At 34.0% G+C, this 20274-nt stretch overlaps 1 protein-coding gene across 1 annotated transcript in view; it reads right to left on the minus strand.

Moving 5' to 3' along the window:
* The window catches only part of EYS (eyes shut homolog), a 685229-nt gene that overhangs the window by 638675 nt on the left and 26280 nt on the right, over positions 1 to 20274 (minus strand). Inside the window, exons 3-4 of the mRNA XM_057369428.1 lie at positions 4904 to 5097; positions 2954 to 3081 (exon numbers count right to left, since the gene is read on the minus strand). Coding sequence (XP_057225411.1) covers positions 2954 to 3081; positions 4904 to 5097 — 322 coding nt within the window. The remainder of the gene's footprint in view (positions 1 to 2953; positions 3082 to 4903; positions 5098 to 20274) is intronic.

A 20274-nucleotide genomic window follows, 5' to 3' on the forward strand; every position in this document is an offset into this window, starting at 1 on the left:
ATTCACCTTAAATGTTGACATTTAAGAAAAAATGTAACTATTAGATTCTTAGCACAAAGTTGTATATGATATCAAGACTGAAAGGATGCAATTAGGATAGAAGATAGTCATATATCATAACTGAAGTGGAGAAAATTAAATTGATTCWGTTTGGTTGTATGTTTAGAATGGAAAACAACAGCTTTCCCAAAGAAGGAAGGATGTTTTGAGAAAAAGCTGAGATTGTGTTGGATATAAGAATGAAGCTTGGGCATAAAGAGAACTGCATAACTTGGGGGGAAACAAAATAAACTGTAATTAAGAAAAAAGGTCAATTCAGCTATTATTTAGACTTGTATATGCATCTGACATAAAAACTATCACATTTATTTATGATGTTAAAATACTTCCTCACAGTATGATAATACTTCCTTATCAAGTATGATAAGTACCATTACATCAAATGTAGTATGAAATACATGCAGTTTATTGTAGAATGACTAAACAGAGACATAACATACAGTATTTGACAATGATTACCAAAAACGAATCAAATCGTCCCTTAAAATGTTGATGATCTCCCAAACAAATCAACATAGTTAATGGTAGTTTTCCTATGGGTGAAGTGACGAAAACATGAATGAGGAGGTCAAAAACCTCCCAGTCTGAGACTTTAGGAAACTGAAACTGTGTCACCACTGCTCCTGTAGGTCTTCTGAAATCTTCTGTTAGTCAAGGAGCTAATGCAGGACATCAATTAAAAAAAAAAAAAAACAAAAACAATTTTGAATCTTTAAAATTGTAAAACTGGCTGACTGTTGGACCTCTCTATCAGTCAACACCTCCTCTGCATTTCAGCACTCTGTCAAGAATGCAGAACTCAYAAACAAAACTGCTGAATGTGATCTCCTTGTGAAAAACATGTAATTCATACTACCTCAAAATGTTTTCTCTCACCTAAATGCCTCCTTWCAAGTACAGAGGCATAAATATGCACAGAATTTATATTTATTAACTATTTCAGATRAAATGGTAGAAAACAGACTAATAAAAAAAAAGCACACATAATTTTTTATTTATTAACAATAATAATAAAATTATTGCAATAATTAAGGATGAATACTGGAGATTTTCAATATGCAGTTGGATGGGGTTTTATATAATGTCATCTGAACTTCCTTTCCTATGAAAGGTTTGACCAGGAGGTACTTCAAGGTCTCTTTCAACTTGGGCTGTTCTATGACTCTCTGATAGTATTGTATATTTATTGAGTTCTTACTATTCTATGATTGTATTGTAGCCCGCTACTTCTGTACAAAGAAAACTGGGAACTTATTCAAGATATGTCATGTAACCTGTCCTGGATATTTCTCTCTGGAAGATATKAATTACTTTCTGGAGTTGTCCTCCTTCCTCAAGAATGTCTGGTGTGCAAATTGGTTGCTAGGGGAAACTATGTGGATTGAATTCTATGCTCAGTGTTGTTTGAGTGGTTGTTATTTCCCTTTTAGAGCATTCCTGGTGTTAACGAGCTTACAATGTACCCCAATATAAAATGGATTCTCATTTGACCATTTTTACATACTTTTATATTCATCTAAATAATAAATTCCATGCTTATTCTCACATAATATTACCAAAGGAAAGACAGTTAAACCACAATGTCTTCCCATAGATATTTTTATCACACAATATCTATGGTACAATGAGGTTCATGGTACAGACCAATTCTAAAAATATTTTTTAAAATTATAAAGTATTCAATATGCATAACAGAGACAGGATAATTTTTTTATTACTTGTGTTTTATTTTGTTTTATTTTTAATAAAGGCAATCTACATCTGGATATTAATTATTCATGTTATGCACAGTTTTAAATATAATTTTCAATGCATTGTTTCATACTAATACATGTACTGACATATTGTATGAAAGAGGACTATACAATAATAAATTATTTGCTTATATCTCATTTTAAAGAATCGGAAAATTAATGATAACRCTATTGTTCTGCACTACACATATCTATAGGGGATGATCTAACTGTATATGAACCCATACGTGTGTGTTTGTATGTATATCTATACTTMGGAATTAATATGAATAAAATTGTTAGGATTTTCTTCTTTGTGAGAATTGTAAACATGGTTCTAATTATATTTTAATTTTAACTCTTCTCAACTGGATCTCTGCTGATGCACTATAACTTTGTGTCCTATAATTCTGTTATATTTTCTGCAGTTTCTAAGTTCATTCATAATATGTTGCCAGGCTTTTGTGTATCACACCTTTCAATTCTCTGCTCTTAGGAATATTCTAAAATTTGAAACCTATTTACTTCAGTAATGCTTAGGAGAACGTAGGCCGCCAGATAAAGGACAAGCAAAGGGGAAGAGGATAAACTRTACTCTTTAGAGTACATACAAAATAAATAAATCTAAAAATCTACTTTAAAATTAAATTAAATTATACATTGGGTCATTTCTGTTCTTTTAAAATTGATAATTTTAGTGTGGTCATTCTGAATAAATATGTTTTCATATGCTGCTTGAAGGATCAAATTAAGGTCTACTAATGTATGTCCATGAACAAGAAAGTAAATAGGTTGTCTTAACTTTTCAGAAAAAACACAAACTTTATACACTGAAAGGTATACTATACTTGTAGTATAACTGTCTCACTTGTCACCAATGTGTCAGGATTTATATATTTTATCTTATAATATTAATAATGAAATAATTTATAGCCCTTAAATGCTTAAAATCTTTTTGTATCACTTCCAGAGTTTTCAAGAAACCTAACAAATAAAAGCACAATTTTTTTTATTTTTATTTTTTTTAAGAAAAGTCTACAGCATTTAAGAAAAGTGTACACATCATTCTCTGTGAATGATGATGCCTTTTCTTTCTGCAATCTGGGGTTATCCTCAAGCAAACCAACAAAGTACTGAAATAAATTAATTTCCAATCTCACCGGCAGTTGTAGTTTTGTTGTTGAGCTACGCAAGTTGCATTATTTAAGCAAGGCAATAATTCACAGGGATTCAGTATTCTCTCACAGAACTTGCCAGTAAATATTGGCATACAGGTGCATGCCACATCCTATAGAAGAGAGGGAAATTAGARATAATTAGTTGTTTTACCTAAAACAATACAAAATTTGGTCTCCATTGCTGGAGAGGACCTAACTAGGATAATTTTTCATTGTATAAAGCAGCCTACAAAGACAGAACAAAGAGCAGTTCTACACTCAGACAGGTTACAACTTAATTTAGGATGAGTAGAGTAGTCCTTCCAGCGCAGATTACCAGACTTGAGTTTGCTAGCTGGAAATATACCAGCTTTAAAATTGGCAGTTTTATGAYCTGATAACTGAATCAAGATGGAGTTTTAAAATTAATTTCATTTTTTTCCCCATTTCTGTTTTTGTTCCAGTGTAATGTTTGCATCTATTAAACAGTAACAGTACAGAAGGTGCATCAGACACCAAATGACATCACTGACTAGGGGAGGAAAGAAAATCATATGTATCCTTTTTCCCCTTCAATACAAATCACAGAGTTTATACTTCTCTTTAATGGAGAAAGACATGTCTCAGTTACTGCAATCTCTAAATTGAACAGTAAGAAAAGTCAGTTCCTTTACAAAACAAAATATTTCTTAGAGCTGACGCTCCCACCCTTATTCTTCTATATTCTTTATAGGCCTTTTGAAGTCAGAAAATAATGGAAAAAATAAAAGGGTCTGTTCCCCCACTGAAATTGGAAGTGCTTATGTGTTTCTTTAGGATAGGTCTTAAAGGTATAATCAGGAAACTTCAGCTTCTTTTGAGAGATTTATATATGTGTGAAACTRCTACTTCTATTTGTCTACGGTACAAATAGTATGGGCAAGTATATCCAGTCAACAAAATATTTAGACAGGTTGCATGACTTAGAAATCATTCAATTTATTCAGCAATTTAGATGTCTCTTTTTTTCTCTATGAATGAGTACGTACCATTGGTATGTGATAATTAAGCTTTTGAACTCTTACTGTTTTGATTCTGTATAATCACTGCCATTTGCAATAATCATGCTAATGAAAGAAGATCAACAATTTATTTTGAAATACAACCAGATCTGACTTTATTATAAAAACTTTTTGAGTCTACATGAATTTATTTTATTTTATAAAAGGGAAAAGTAAAGAAAAAAAAGGGAATTAAAAAACTTATGACACATGAAAAACAAGAACAAGAGACAATCACTAGTTGTAAAGATCACATGATGCCTCATGTTTATGTCAGAAGATTTTATTAGGGAGAGGAAAAAAGAAAGAAAATAACAAGAGTAGTTCCTTAAGTGACCATCATGCAATTGACGTGAAATAGGGACTCTGGGGGTTTTTACCATAGAAGTATTATAAACAGGATGCATTCAGACAATACTGTGTTTCTTCCTGAAACGTGCAAAGCTAATTAAAAAATTTACATTACAATTAAATGTTTTGACACTTTCATGGAACAGATCCTCCTRGAARGTATGTCGAGGCATATGRGTRACAGGAARGTGATTRAAAACARACAACATGGCTTCACAAAGAGTAAATTATGTCTGATTAATGGTGGCTTTCAATGATGCAGTGATGGGTAAGGGAAGGGCAGCTGGTACCATTTACCTTGACTTGTATAAGGCCTTTTGACATCATCCCACACATCATCATTGTTGTTAAATTGATGAGATGGGGAAAAACTGTAAATGCCCCATCCCTGGAAGAGTTCAAGGTCAGGTTTGATGGAACTTTCAGCAACCTGATCTAGTGCAAGAGGTCTCTGCCCACCGTAGAAAAGTTGCAAATAGATGATATTTAAAGGTCCCTTCCAACCCAAATCATTCTATGATGCCRTAATCTATTCAAACAGGGTCTCTAAATTTATACTTACATTTGGCAAATCGATACATGTCCCTCTGTTCTGACATGGCCTTGAAGAACATTCATTGATGTCAATTTCACAGTTGTGGCCTAGGAAACCAGAAGGGCAATCACAGACATATCCAGACTGGTTATCCTGACATATACCTCCATTCAGGCATGGCTGAGAGGCACAAGGATCACCAGGTTCCTCACAAAATGGACCTAAAAGAAATAATCATAAAAAATTGCAGTGTTGGAGCAATGCTTGACATGCTTTTTGACATTGCTTTTTTACTAAGTTGTGTTTCCATATTATTTTATTTTATTTTATTTTATTTTATTTTATTTTATTTTATTTTATTTTATTTTATTTTATTTTATTTTATTTTATTTTGTAGTGGGATTGAGAGGCTTATATTAATTGTGCTTTCTAAAATTTTTTGTACCATGAAGTTCCAGTTACTGACTGTGACATCTGTAAGCTATCACCATTTAGAAAGTAAAGAACTAAACACATTCCCATTTGCTTTSTTTTGGTGAATTAACACTGTAGGAATCTCTGGGAGTGACTAACCTGATCTATAGCAAAGGAAGGATGGAAGCTAGAGCCATAGTTCCAAAAGATGCTGAACAATCACTAAATATCACATGGCACTTATTACTAAGGGAAGCTGAATCCTGTAGACTCCCAGACCAGAAGTTTCTTCTCATTCCTATTTATGGATCCAGCCAGTACTGAACCTGAATATGCCCTCAGTGAGCAAACATAAAATCACACATACACACCCAYGCCAAACACATTGGCCATGTGAATTAACACGAAGAACAGTGTCTTTTTCCTTATATAAATACTCTCCCTTGTGTAAGCAGCAGTCACATGAGCATAAATAGCAATGATGGCTCAGGTTTTCCCCAGTCTCTGGCTAGTTAGTATTGAAATCCTGCAATGAACACACAAACTCCCTCATTTTCTAATAATAAACCCTCGTTAGGGGTCCCTCAAGAATCAGCACAGATTCTAAATCTGTCTGATACCCACATCCAGATCCTGAACCTCTTGCTGACTTGCTGGCTCAGAGCTTAAGTCATTCCAGATCTGGATGTCATTCTGATTGCTGGCTAGCCTGATTTAAAGGTCCGTCTCTGCCCACTAGGATAGGTGTTAACCCAGAAGTAGCAAAGACAAGAGGCTGTTACCCAGGCTCTGTTGGTCTTGCAAGAAAATAATCTGTAAAATTTCCCCAAGTCACCTGCTTTAAGTATCTGTGAATTTCTCATGTCTCTCACAAAATTCTCTGTTTATTGTCTGTGAAATCCAGTCCTTCCTCATGATTGTCTCTGCAACATTTGTCAGCCACTCACCCTGTTATCTGTTAAACTCAGCAGTTTTTCAAGTTATGTCCAGCAGCTTCCCATGTTCTCTTAAATTCTTGTAACCTTAGGCAGGACTTTACTGATCTACTATGTACCTTACAATTTGTCAACTGTTTAAGTGTTTTAGATAATTAGTTCTTTTTAATACTGTGACATCAGAGATAAAGATGAATTATAGCAGCTGGGATTTTTTTTTTCTATTTAATTCTGGGAAATTATTTATCAAATATACTTAACATATTTTGTACATTGGTGCTCTGATTCCAACCACCCCCATAATACATATTTACAAATTACATCAAAAGAATTTTTTAGCAATTTGCTGTAACAATAACATCAGCTTTGTAATAAATCCCTTCTGAAGCAGTAATATGTATTGATTCAACATTTTGTTTGTCACTTGAATCCAGTGAATTAAAACCAGATATTCATAAAAGAATAAATTACACTTTGCAAAAAGATACACAATTTTGAAATGGTAAACAGAATACTTTTAACTCAAATTGTAAACTTCAGGATAAATATAACTAATTAAAAACCACTCAATAAATAATTGTGTGAACCTCTAATAATTTAATTATGAATAGACTCACTGTCTAAAGCAACTGTAAGTATGTGGAAAAACATTTACCAGGAGATTGAAATATGACACTCTGTCTCTATTATRTACCAGAACAGCTGATGCAATAAACACTATACAAGAAAATCCCATTAACTCAAAAAAGGCTCAAAACACATTTTCCTTTTTATCATTCAGTTCAATAGAAATRGTTATTCCAATAAAGCAAAGTGAATTGGATCTATCTTGTCTGACAGATTATTCACTTCTCTSTAGCATCAGAGGACATTCAAAGAATCCTTCAATTTTTTTTTTTTGCTATCCCTCATCACCATAGTAACCAAATTACAGTATATTGCAACTTCCAGATGTTAGCGCTTGCTAATGGGAAAAGCGAAGGAGGCTATTCCTCAGAACAAGGCCATTGATTGGYATTAGTGCATATATAAAAGAACATTTGCAACGCGAAGGGAGGGCAATTGGTCAACTCTTTCTTACTTTTCAATTTGTTATCTAGCTGTCCTGTTCTATTTCAGTGCAACATTGTACCCCGTCAGTGCATAGATGATGTTATTTATCAATGCTCACCCTATTTTTCCTCCATTATTAGTCACATCTGACAAGACTGGGTGCTTCTGTCCCATCCACATTAATAATGAGATGAAGGAAAATGAGCAAAACAGTGACCCCATTTGCTCTACCCAGAGGAAAGTCGGAAAGTGTAGCTTCACTAGATGAATGGAATAATAAGTTTTTCCTCCTGTTGTTTCTACCCTTGAATCCATCCACTCCTCCACCTTTTTTTTTGTGCCACCATTACTAAGCATTTCTTAACCTTTTGTTAAAAAATGTCTCTCAATGGGATTATTAGAACCAGGAAAGACTATAGGAACAAAATGGACAGAACAATGAAGGCCAGTCGGGAAAACCAGATGAAAGAGCTGCCTTTGGAAATGTTATGCTCATTTGTAACGAAACAAGGAAAAGGGAATGTTCTGCCAAAAAAAAAAATTAAAAGTGATAGTGCAATGTTCGTTTAACAGAAGACTAAAGTAGCCAGAAGAGGAATAGAGAAAAGCCTGAGAATGGATAAGGAAATATTGTCAATATTCCAAACCATGAGACATATATAAAGGAAAAATGGCAAAAATAACCCAAACACAGATATTTAACTTCTTACTCCTTTTCGCCTTGGCATCTCCATTCAAAGGGAGAAAAAAAAAAATTGGTGATTTGAAAAAGAATACATTTAGTGAAAATTGGTGGCCAATTACCTAACCAGTTGAAGGGGTATTAATTTAAATGAAAATATTAACTCATTGTCTAAAGCACAAATCACATCTGCCAATGTCTTTTAGGAAGAATTCAGTCTTGAGCTGGAATCTTTCCTTAATCATTGACATTCATTATGTCTTTGATATTGCTCTACTTTATAATTCATTGTATTCAGTATCTTATATGAAAAGCAAGAGCAGCATGCTTTCACCTGAACATCCATGCCTGATGAGTTTGACAAATCAAGTCAATAAATGGAGTTCTGGAGAATTAGTGGTCTGAGATTTTTGTTCTATCTTTCCCAAACCTGATGTCACACTCAATCTGTTTGCTAAATAAGATTAAAAGGTGCCTTGATTACAGTTCTTGGATGGGGAAAATATTAAGCACTAAAGGGATCATTAATTCAGAGAGAAGAGTGCAAGAAAAGCAAATGACTGAAGAGAGAAGCAGGCAGATATAATGGAAAAAACACCTCACATATTTTTACCAGTGCGATCTCTTTACCTGATTACCCTGAAAGAATTCAATTCTACAGTTGCTGATGTCTTCRCATCAATGCATTTTGAAAAATACTTTAACTGTATACAGGAAGACAACCATATACAAGAGAGCACRTGCAATATAAAAAGAGTTGGTCAGAAGAGATGAATGACTGGTCCTCTAAACTTGCAAACCTCTTTATCTACTTTAACTCAAGATGTATACAAACTCTTTTAAAAGTTGTGCAAATCAGGAATTATTTCTAATTTTTCATTTTAAAATGTACATGCTTTTGACATTTGACCATTTGACCTCTTCAATGTTGTGGTTAGAAGCAAGATAAAGAGGCAATAGGATAAAAATAGATCTTTATAATTTGACTACAAATGCAAGCCTGAGAAAGAAGACAATATTTAAGCAATGAAAAGTGCACCTGGGATCAGCACATCAACCCAACTAGCACATGCATATTTGAAATATTTGTACATGTTCTGAAGCTGTGAAAATTAAATTTAAAAAAAAAAAAAAATCAGAAAGTGCAAGGCAAATTGTCTTAATTGTATAGATTTGATATATAACCTTCTATTTTACTTTGATATCAATAAAAACATGCTATARGCATAGTAAATGCCCTAGATACTGTGCATTTCTGTTGCCAAGAGTTTCAACAGATGTAATTTTTCCCAGCCAGACCCAAAAAGGGACATTTGCTAAAAATTATGAAGTCCCATTAGTGCTCACTAATGAATGATCAGCTACTCAAAGCTTGTTCAAATTCTCAGGAAGATAAATGTGGAAACTGTGTTCTAATAGGAGATGGTTGATTCCAGAAACTTCAGCCTGATTGAATATCCTGATTAAAGAGGAAAATCCAAGAAAYTAGAAATATCATCAGCAGGATCAGTTCACTTTGTTCTTTCAATATACTGAATTCTTGTTTGGTTTACTTCAATAAAATAAAAATTGTGGATGATTAAAAAGCAGGAACAAATGAGTAAAAATTATCTGATAGACCAACATGAAAGTTAATGAATTTTAGTTTAAGAAACTGAACCTTATTTCCAACATTTCCTTCTGTTTTTGCACATGAAAAGTATAAAACCATTCACTAAACTAAAACAGATGACTTAAGAACCCCTGCTCTTTCTCGTTCAATTTAACTGTATCTCAYCTAATCTTCCTTTCTATGGTTTCACTGTCATGCCACAATGGTAACCCCCTTAAAGACAAAGGACATTCCTTACACCTTTGATAAACACCACTCAGTCTGTTAAGACACCACATAGTGACATTTACATAAATATCTGAAGTTACTGATTAAAATAAGTAGTCTCTATTTTTAATTGCAGTATTTTTGGATTTCACATTTATGGAAACATTTTTCTTCCCAAGCAGCTAAATATGTTAAAGATCGTATTAGCATACTGCACTTTAATATGATGTAAGCACTTTTATTTTGTTGTTACKGTAATGAAAAGTCAGTATTTTCTAGAGCAGTTATGCATAAGGTAGAGTAGACTGGTTCAGGGTTAGGATAAAAAAAGAAGAATTTAGTGGGAGAGAGATTCATTTTTAGCATAAATGAAGCAAGTGACTGCCAGTTGTTACAATCAAGGACCAAGATACACAACAGGCAGTAAATCAAATARGGAGTGATTATGAAGGCAAGTATGAAAATGTAACTGTTTAAACTATTATTRATAGTTTAACATGTTCAGTTTCACATCTACAATTATAAAAACCCACATAATGTCCTTCTTACAYGTCCTGTTAGTGTGTATCATACAACAGAATACCCTTTTCTCTTAAAACTAATTAGTAAACAAGAGACTTTTAATCTGAGTACCATAAGATTTTTTTTATCTTCAGAAGCTTCATCAGGTATTCCCCTTTTTAAATGTAAAAGTGTTTTTAAAAGTTGTCTTTGTAGATTTTTTTTTTATTTTTGCTGTTTAAACTGAACACTGAATCACAAGTTTTTGTCTTAGATATCTATACCCTGAAATAGATCAATATTTCTACTAGTACACTAAAATAATTAATTTTTAAATACTAATACAATATTTACATCTTCATATAAATTTCTTGTCAAAATGAATGATACCTTTTTTTTTCCTTGTATATGAAGTTTCAGTAAAGCACAAATCAAAATGCACTTTAGGCACTGTAAATTTAGGTCTTTCATGGAGTACAAATCTGCATGAAAGATTATAAGGTCCATAATCTTAATTTTACCAAATAGGCGGCATCAAAGCTCACTGATGTGCTTTATAGAAAAGCTCCAATCAGCATACTTGAAAATAGACATTTTAGAGCTAAATGAATGAGAAGAACATTAGCTTCCATCAGAGGGGCGCCTATTAGAGAGAAAATTACAGTGCTGCTGGAAAAACTCATCAAGAGTCCTTGTAAACTTTCAGTTTTACCTCTCATCTTGTCTAACCACAGTGCTCAAAAAATAGTGTGAGCTAACAGATCTGGGCTAATCCTGAGCCAATGTCACCCCAGCTACTGCTAAAGCAGTGTGCATGGGTCGTTCCTGCTCCTGGAAGGCTGTTATTCCCTTGAAGCAAGAACAGGGCATAACCTTAAGTGTAAGAGATCGTATACGATTGCTTACTAAAATCACTTCCTAGTGCCTCAGTTTGTTGCAGAAAGGAGTGTTTGAATGGCTGCTAGGGGCATCAGGATAACAGCCATCATGTTCCCATTGACAGCTGTGACTTTTGTCAAGAGCACCACTGCTGCCCATTGAGAAATGTCCAGATTTAAAATTGTCCCTCTCTTTGCAGCCAGCTGCTGCTGTTCAGTGCACAGGAGGAAATCTAAATGTGTCAATTAACAATGAATTCACTAACACTTCATGGGTTTTACTACTGTAAAAATGATATGGCTTCTTTCCAAACATCTTTTGGAAAAGTGGTTTTAAAAATGTAATGATTAAACATTCTTTTCTCTGACGCAACAGTTTCTTCAGAAAACATTAATTCAATTCCTTAGTTGCTCCTCAAGTGTTAAGACCTTGTCTATACTCAAATTTAAAGCATGTGCCTGGTGGTTCACATACTTCTGTGAGAAGCTCAATATTTCCAAATTCTGAAGAATTGCACCTCTTAGAGATGAGGTCTCACTTGGCATTGATGGACTAGCATTCTGTATGAGGTTTCTCAACACAGTTTCTACAGGTATGAATGGGAAACACTCTGCCTGTTAAAATCCTAAATTAAAACAGATTAAGTCAATATACTAAGTAAAACAGATCTTTTCCTCATTAAAATAAAAAAAAAGTCTATGTGATTTCAAACTACAGTAGGTAGTAGGTTGGTAAATAAAAATTTTAGAAAGAGAAACACWTATGTCCACCATCTATTTTTTTAAACATTATTGTTAAATCTGTGCTAAAAGATTTACTTTGCATAGTAATCTGTTCTGAGTGCTTCTTGACACAGTTTTCTTTGGCAAAGTGATATTTGTTGCCTTACTCTTAATTCAGTTATGCAAAATGGCATGCCTTCCATTTTGGGGGACAATCATAATGGTGTTTATTTATGATTTATCTCAAGGGTACCTCATGTAATCTAATATAAATCAGGAGAAATCCCGTAAAACATGTTAGACTGATCAAGATATAAAGCATCAAAAGATATATTAGGTAAATTTATCTAATTCCTCATATTTTTTTTCTTTCAGAGTAGAAGTTATCAGATCAAGATTAGGATTTAGATATTTGGACGCCAAAAGTTTTAGGTCAATACCTTTTCAGAGAAAAATAAAGAAAGTGACCTGCATCTGAAAGTTCATGAGAAACTTTTGAGAAGTGGCTGTAACATGCCTGTACTRTATACCTCAACATTCAGCAATCATGACTGACATAATAAAGGTAAACATTTAAGAAGTATAAAACTATTCAGAGGCTTTTAGTTGTTGATGATGATGATAATTGCTATTACCCATTCTTTTGGCAGAATTATTTTCAAGAATCCCTCTGAAAATGGGATATATTCAAGATGCAATAGTTTACATTATGAAAGTGAGCAGTTCTGTTAGTTATATGAATCTAGGAAGAAGAGTCTTAAATAAATCAGCAACCAGAAAGTTGGCATTCTTTTATTCTCTGCTAATATACTTTTTGAGCAGATGACAATAACCTTCTCCTCTCTCCGTAGTGTTATCACAGCCAGATGAGTTATAACGAAAGGTATGCATGGGCTAAAAAATCATGTGATTTTATGACAGTACTCAAACATTTTCCTCCATAACAAATTATATAATGTGTTGCTTGGTCTTCCCTCTTGTTTGCAGTCAAAACTGTATTGTGCAAGAAGACAAAAAAAAACAAAAAAACAAAAACCAAAAACCTTATGTAAACATGTACCAAGCCACTTACAGCTGTGTAGATCACCTCTAAATCAAAAATATACACCTACAGGCAAATGTAGTTCACAGCACTAGCATGTTATACACAGCAGCAAATACTGAACTTTAAAATATTGACAACCTTTCACTACATTCAATTTTTCAGATGGGAACATACAGTTTAAACTCTAATTCCCTCAAACAGCTTGAACCTTTGAAATTCACTAATTCTTATGAATCTCTTAAAATTCTTTTCAAAATCAATTTGATGGATGTGAATATCTGAAGCCTGTGATTCATTTGTCTGCATGGTTTCAAGCTAATTATTAATTATTGGTAAAGATTATATATCTACTTTTTCTAATCTTTAGTAGCGTGGAAGCAGATATACAATTACTCATGAAGAAAGAAATTGACACATGGAATAACCTTATCAAAAGATAATTGATTTTTCAAGTCTTTGGCAAAGGAGTCTATTCAAGAAATATACATTTACTTTTGTTTTCTCATCAGAAATCACAAGTCTAAGTGACAAGATCCTTCTGTTACAGTGAAAGACGATTTTGGCTGAGACAAATTCCTACTAAATTGCTTAACAATATTCAGAAACACGACTRTAGGCTTGAGGCAACTACTAAAGACCAGGAAACAGATCTTCAGGAGATATAGCCACTTGACACTCAATAAGCAAGGTAAGGGCTGAAAAGAAATGTAAATTATAGGAATGTATTCTGGGGAGGTGTGCCCTTAGGCAACTGCAAAGTCCAGGGACCTGTGCTAAATAAGGGGAAGCCTGAGACAGCAGCRGGGATTGAGTATATTGAAGAGAAAGAGTACAGACCGGATGGTGTAGAAAGTGAGAGCAAAAGAAGGCTTGAATCTCAGGATTAGAAAAGCCCATCACAGTAACATACAAGCAGTAGGATGGGCTGGGTAGTTAYCAATAGACCTGTTTTGGTCTCTATCCTAGGAAGGAGAGAAAAAAAAAAAATGTTGACAATAGTTGTTTAAATAAAAAGTTTGTAACCTGTATATTGTTGGTGAGGAAAATGTGTTGTTGGTGTTTTATTTTGAGTATTTTCATATTGCTGATCTTTTATCCTAGCCACAAAATTTCGAGCCAATTGAAGTGAAAAGGTCTCAAGAAGGCTCAGTTGTGTTAATGTCTAAAATGAAAGCTGGTCAAATGGATAAAATGTGTGGTACATTTTCAGGTGACCACATCACATCATCTCACAATCCAGATTAATCTTCTAGGTTATCATTAATTTACTCTTAATAATTATTCTTGAGAAGAAAACAAATCCCAGGAGTAAACTTTTCTGGAAGAAAACCAGAAAAACAAAAAAAAAGTATTAATTAGAATTAACTAAATAAGTTTTGTACATCTGTACATTCTATTAGAATTGTGATGAAAAGGAGAAGGTCTGGTTATAGTTCAGTTTGTAACATTCTTAGACTATGAGAATCAATAAAGTATTATACCGTTTGCAAGAAAACCAACCTTTGAACATTCAAAATTGCTCAGAACTGTAACTTTTAGTCTCCAATGACCTTTGAGTGTATTTCCATTTCCTGAGGACAAATTTGACAACCATCAGCATTATTTAATGGGACAAACTGGGTGTATTCAAACCCTGGCAAATTGGGCTGAGTACTGCAAGCACCTGGCAATTCTGGAAGCGGTGCAGAGGTGCAATGTACTCAGAGATGGAATAAATGCCAAGGCACTAACACTGTAAGAAGAGCAGAGTCTGAGAGTCTCTCATAAAAAGATTAGTCATCCTCAAAAGCTGGTAATATCACATGGGTTTATGGCTCTAACTCTGTGATGTAATTTACAGAAATAGGTATGGTAAACGAGGCCTTGAAAATTGCACACACAGCATGCAGTATATGGCAGTGCAGGTATGGGATATTAGGGACAAGGCACACTACAGGCCCTGGAGACCCCACAGCTGTAAACAACTGACCAGYGAACAGACAAAGAAATGCAGACCTGGAGGTGGACAGTACTTATCTTGGGGGCAACAAAAAGAAGAATAGTAACTAACATTCATAAACCCCACCATATATAATAAGTTCAGGTGTAATTGGGAACTACAGCCTAATGAAGAAAAAAATTAAGTATGTTAGCAAACATATAAATATGATACTGAGTAGATCCTAGAGCAAGAAAAATAAAACCATCAGCACAAATGTCATATTCCTCCTGGTGAAGGGCTACTAGATCCTCAGAGGAACACCCACCATAACACAGCCCTACTGCCAATGACAGTAAAGGGAGCAGGGTAAGGGTGAACACGGCATCTGGAATATTTTCTGCACAGATGAATCTTGAGGTTTCAATTATAGCGTAATTATTTGGCCTTATGTTTACTGCATTTTCTCCAAAACCCAGTGTTTAATTGTCAATACATAATGACACATAATGATGTATAGCAAGATAATGGCAGCAGTATAACAAAACCAAATCAAATGAAACCAATCCATGGAAAGGGAAAAAAAGAAAAAGGATTTAATATAGAAGACGCTTGCTGGGTAATGAGAAGACTCCCTCAATAGTAAGTGAAAATTCCACAGAAGACTCTATTTTCTCTCACCATTTCAGAGATTTGCGCTCTAAAATATATAGAAAGCAAGTTCGTAAGACAAAACTCAGGAAATTTCAAAACTACATGCTCACTTTAACCTCTGTTAGAACCAACAGTTTAAACTTGACAGCTTTAGAAGATGGTTCATTCCATACAAAAAAAAAACATATCTAGGACTGATTATTCATGGGAGGTTTGCTTTTATACTAACTCAACATGGCAAACTAAACAATTATTTTAGGTTGGGTACCAAACTCTAGCCGTCTGATGTTGCGTAACATACAGTCASTCAATGAAGAATACCTCACAGTTTGCTAAACAAATGGATTTGAACTAACGAGATTAATAGAGTTTTTCAACAGATTTCTCTTCAGAAGCATTCCTATTCTAGCTTTCTCCAAAGGCTAATTGATAAAAAATAGGTTTTTTGAGTCTGTTGGTTTTACTGTCAAAGTGGTAAAACATATTTTGAAGTAACTGATTACTGTTTGGAAAAAAGTCCCACATCTTGGAAGAAAAACAACTTTAAATATAAAGTATTCCTTCCAATCCATTTAAGGATTTCATTCACACACATACTAACTAATAAATTAAAATGGACAATGATTACGCAATCTTTAATTTTTCATGTATGGTGTTTTTATTTGCATCTATAATTTTGATTAATTTTGAAAATATTCTGGTTTAAATGATCTAAGTTTGTTTTATTGATTTAAAGTTTGAACAGTTCAGCAAATAAAAGGTTTTATTTTTTTTTAATTTTAAAGGAATTTAAATCTTGCAGCAAAACAAACAAAGGAATTCTCAAAGCTTTCTCTAAGGCTTGAAAATCTTCTGAAATAGTGACTTTTTGTCATAATTCACTGGTGGTCCTTATCTTCTTGTTAGATAAATTTGGTTTTTGTCTATTTAGCATTCTGTATATCATGGATACACAGCATGGAACTCCCCTTAGAAGAAGACAGATATTGTTTTATTTAAATATTTGGAGCAATATTAATTCTATACACTGGGTTTTATCCCTCCTGGAGACAATGATATTGTTTGCAAAATTCTACTTTGTTGCTAATTCCATAAAATAAGTAATTGAGTCTTACTAAATTTTTATGTGTATAGCCACCAGCTTTTCAAAGTGAAATAAAGAGGTGCATGCAATTTTTCATGTTTTCTAGTATTTAAATTTCATTTATTAATTGAGTAGGTTAAGGAGGTTGACTTATGGAATAATGCCAATAAACATTCAGATACATTCAAGACACACTGATGTCTTGACACATAGTGTCAAACCATCAATTTCCAGACCTTGAAATAAACCATATGTTGCTATTGTGAGTCTAAGTCCTATGGTCCTTCGTATTTTAATTATGAAAAATATTATAACTACTGGACTCACACAGTTTTGAATTGGTTGCCTACCACAGAGACTTCCTTCCTGCAAAAATTTTTATGAAATAGTTTTAGAAAGCTCTTTGCTTACCTCCTTATGTTGGGATGGTAGAGCTACTTGCTTTCTTTGTGCTGATTTGAGTGAAGGAACTGAAGGCTGGAAATATGGTAACAGTGAGGAAAGGGTACACTCTGTTACCAGACAACAGCCTTGTACCTCAACTCAAACATTACTCATGCAGTCACCAATTTCCTTGGATGTTGCCTCTGGGTAGGTCTGGATCTGAAGGTATTCTGAAGTACGGAGGAGAAATCAGAATTACTCTTTAGWGTGGGAAGACAAGTCAAGTGAGGGCTGCTCTTGAGARAGGGATCTTTGATAGGATGACAAAGTTTGACTTGCTTTGAGTGCACTGTGGTGGTGTCACATGTGCCACGGCACAAGGACCCTAAGGTATCAGGACCACCATTCATGTCAAYGAATAGGCTGTATTTTCTCAATAAAGCCCTCAAACTAGGAAAAACCATAATTTGTATGTAAATATTAAAGACCTGCTATGCATGAAGTGTTTGTTATTATTGACTAAGGCTGCGTTTCCTGTTCTTACTTTTAGAAATGTATTCAAAAAATCTTAAATTGCCTATTTACRTATTTGTTGAGCAAGAGAGAATGGGGATAAGATGTGAGCGAATATAGCTTTGTTGTCTAGAGTTTAGAGAACTTATATAGGAGCTCTCAAATGTATAATGTGAGCAAGATTCTTATTCCTTTCACAGATAAGGATGAGTATAATGCCCTTTTATCCAGAGTCCAGAGTAAAACATATCTCTTTTCCTCTGTACTAATAGTTTACCTGAAGGATGATGACATTTCATTGTAAAAAGRCTCACTTTATGCAACTRTAGGTTGCTCTTAATGACACAGATTTGCTGAATATTTTACTTCTGGGTTTATTTCTATCTTGAAACTAAAAGAGGTTATAATATTGTTATTCACACTTACTTTGAGATCATTTCATCACAATTATTATAGGGTATAAGGGCAGGGACATTAGGAACTCTGCAGTCCAACCTTCTGCTTGAATCAAKATGAAGTCAGACCAGGTTAGTCAGGGCTTTATCTATGCTGGTTTTCTAGACTACATAAAATAAGACTATAATCTTTCTGGACAATGTGTTCCAGCATGGGATATCCCATTGCTTCCTTCCYAACTCCCCTGAGCATTCCAGCCTTCTTGCTGGTGAGGTGGTGTAAGAAGCAGAAAAAGCCTTGATGCTGTGCAAGCTCTGCTCAGCAGAAAGGAGAAAACCTCTATGTTGTCAGCACTGTTTCCAACATAAATCCAAAATACAGCCACATAACAACCACTCTGAAGAAAATTAACTCTCTCAGCCAAAATTAGTACATCTACATTGTATGCAGAGATGGATGCTAATGGGTTCTGCCACAAGATCAGATTTTGAGCCACGACTCTGAAGTGTTAAATCTCAAACATAAAACTGCAAGAAATACTGAGGGTCTGAAAGGCGTCATTTGTAAGTGGTAATGGTAAATTCAGATGTGGTGTGGAACCGTWGCACTAAATAATAAGTTAATTCAGTTTTTATTTATATTACTTAAAATGCCTTGCACTAAAACCTTTATTTTGAGACTTTTAACATGTTCATCTCTCTGTGCCAATCCTGAAGACCAACTAAATCTGTGCAGCAAATTCTAATATCCTTTCTCCCTTGATGGTAATTAATCATTACACTGGAGATTAGGATACTCAGTAGTGGTGTTATCAGTCCAGACTTTGTATCTGGAAATATTTCCCAAAGCACAAACTTCTGGTGTCATATCGTTATGCAAAAAAACTTCCAACTTTAATTCTTGAAGGAAGTTTGTGTCACAGGTGAAGAGAGTTCCAAGTGAAAAGGTTAAGTACTTGTTAGACACTGTAACTAGATCTAAAATGTCAGTATAAGTTAGTATATTTTAAATCATTTTTAACAGTGTGTGAGTGAGCATCATAAAGGAATGCCATCTGTTTTAGCTTTCTCCGTCTACTGCACTATGGATTAGAAGAAAGCTGCTGGAGAAAAGGGGAAAAACCACTCCTGAGTACAACTAAAGCTGCAGGAATCCAGGCAGAGCTTTGAGTGAACAGCGTGAGCAAAAGCAAAAGGTTTGTGAGAAACAAAGAAAGCGGGGAGCTAAAGCACCATGATGGAGGGCAGAAAGACTTTTCCCATGGTCCCAGGAAGTAAAGTGTAGAAATGGTTTCAGCACAGGGAACTGGGTTAACAAAAGAATTGGAGAACTGATAGCAATATTGGAGGAAAAGACACAACAAAGGCTTTTTTTATTTTAATTTGTCTTTGTTATAATTCTCTCTTTAAAAGTTCATAGTTCTCATTATTATTTTATAAGCATAACTTTGGCAATTCAAAGCCTTCCATATTAGAATGAAAGTGCAGGCGGGTCCAATTCAAAGCTCTGGCTGTTTGTGTCACTGTTGCTAACATTATGAGAGAAATACTATATTCTGGTATAGAATATAATTCAAGTACAAATACACTCAGCATAAGTTAACTAGAATAAAAGTGTTTTGGCTGATATGCTAACAAAATGTACTACCTACCCTATTCTTGACTTGAAAGGTCAGAAAAAAACTTCTAAAAACAGCAGAATTCAACATTTGAGAATATAGAAAATAATCCCAAAATTCTTGTAGCACTAGAGAATGGATATGCTTTACCACATACTTTACTTATAGCTGCCTATCTGATTTTAAAACTACTCATATTTCAGAATTGCAGTTTAGATTAGATATTAGGATGAAATTCCTTACTGTGAGGAGGGTGAGGCACTGGTACAATCTGCTCTGTTCAATCTACTATGTTATCTTTCATTGCATGAATTTTTAGAAATTAACTCTGAGCTGTAAAAATTACCCAAATGAATTCCTGAGCTATTGAAGTGCTACATGCTAGTATCACTGTATCTCATGCAACATACAAGAGCTACATCTCCAAAGACACTGCTCTTGAAGATGGAACCAAAAAACGTTTCTAAATATTTCTTATTGTCTCACTTGTTATTTAACAACTAAATTCTTTTTTTTTAAACAACTATTTAACAACTCCTTTTGCTAGTATTTAGGCTGAGGATGAACTAAGATATCAAATGGTTAAAGTAGTATGGATTTAAAACCAAGAGCTAAACAAAATGGCATAGGGAACTCAGAGGTCAATATGGTGTAAATTTTGACTTCTGGATTCAATTTGTGATGTTTATGGAAGGCATTTCCTTCTCCTGGATCTCAAGTCTAGAATTTATTGGTGAGCGCATTTTGTTGTCATTGTTTGGTTGGAGGTTTTTTTTTTTTT

This window comes from Malurus melanocephalus, unplaced genomic scaffold, assembly GCF_030028575.1.
Source record: "Malurus melanocephalus ecotype Western Australia unplaced genomic scaffold, MMel_1.1 scaffold_109, whole genome shotgun sequence".
In the NCBI taxonomy this organism is placed as follows: domain Eukaryota; kingdom Metazoa; phylum Chordata; class Aves; order Passeriformes; family Maluridae; genus Malurus; species Malurus melanocephalus.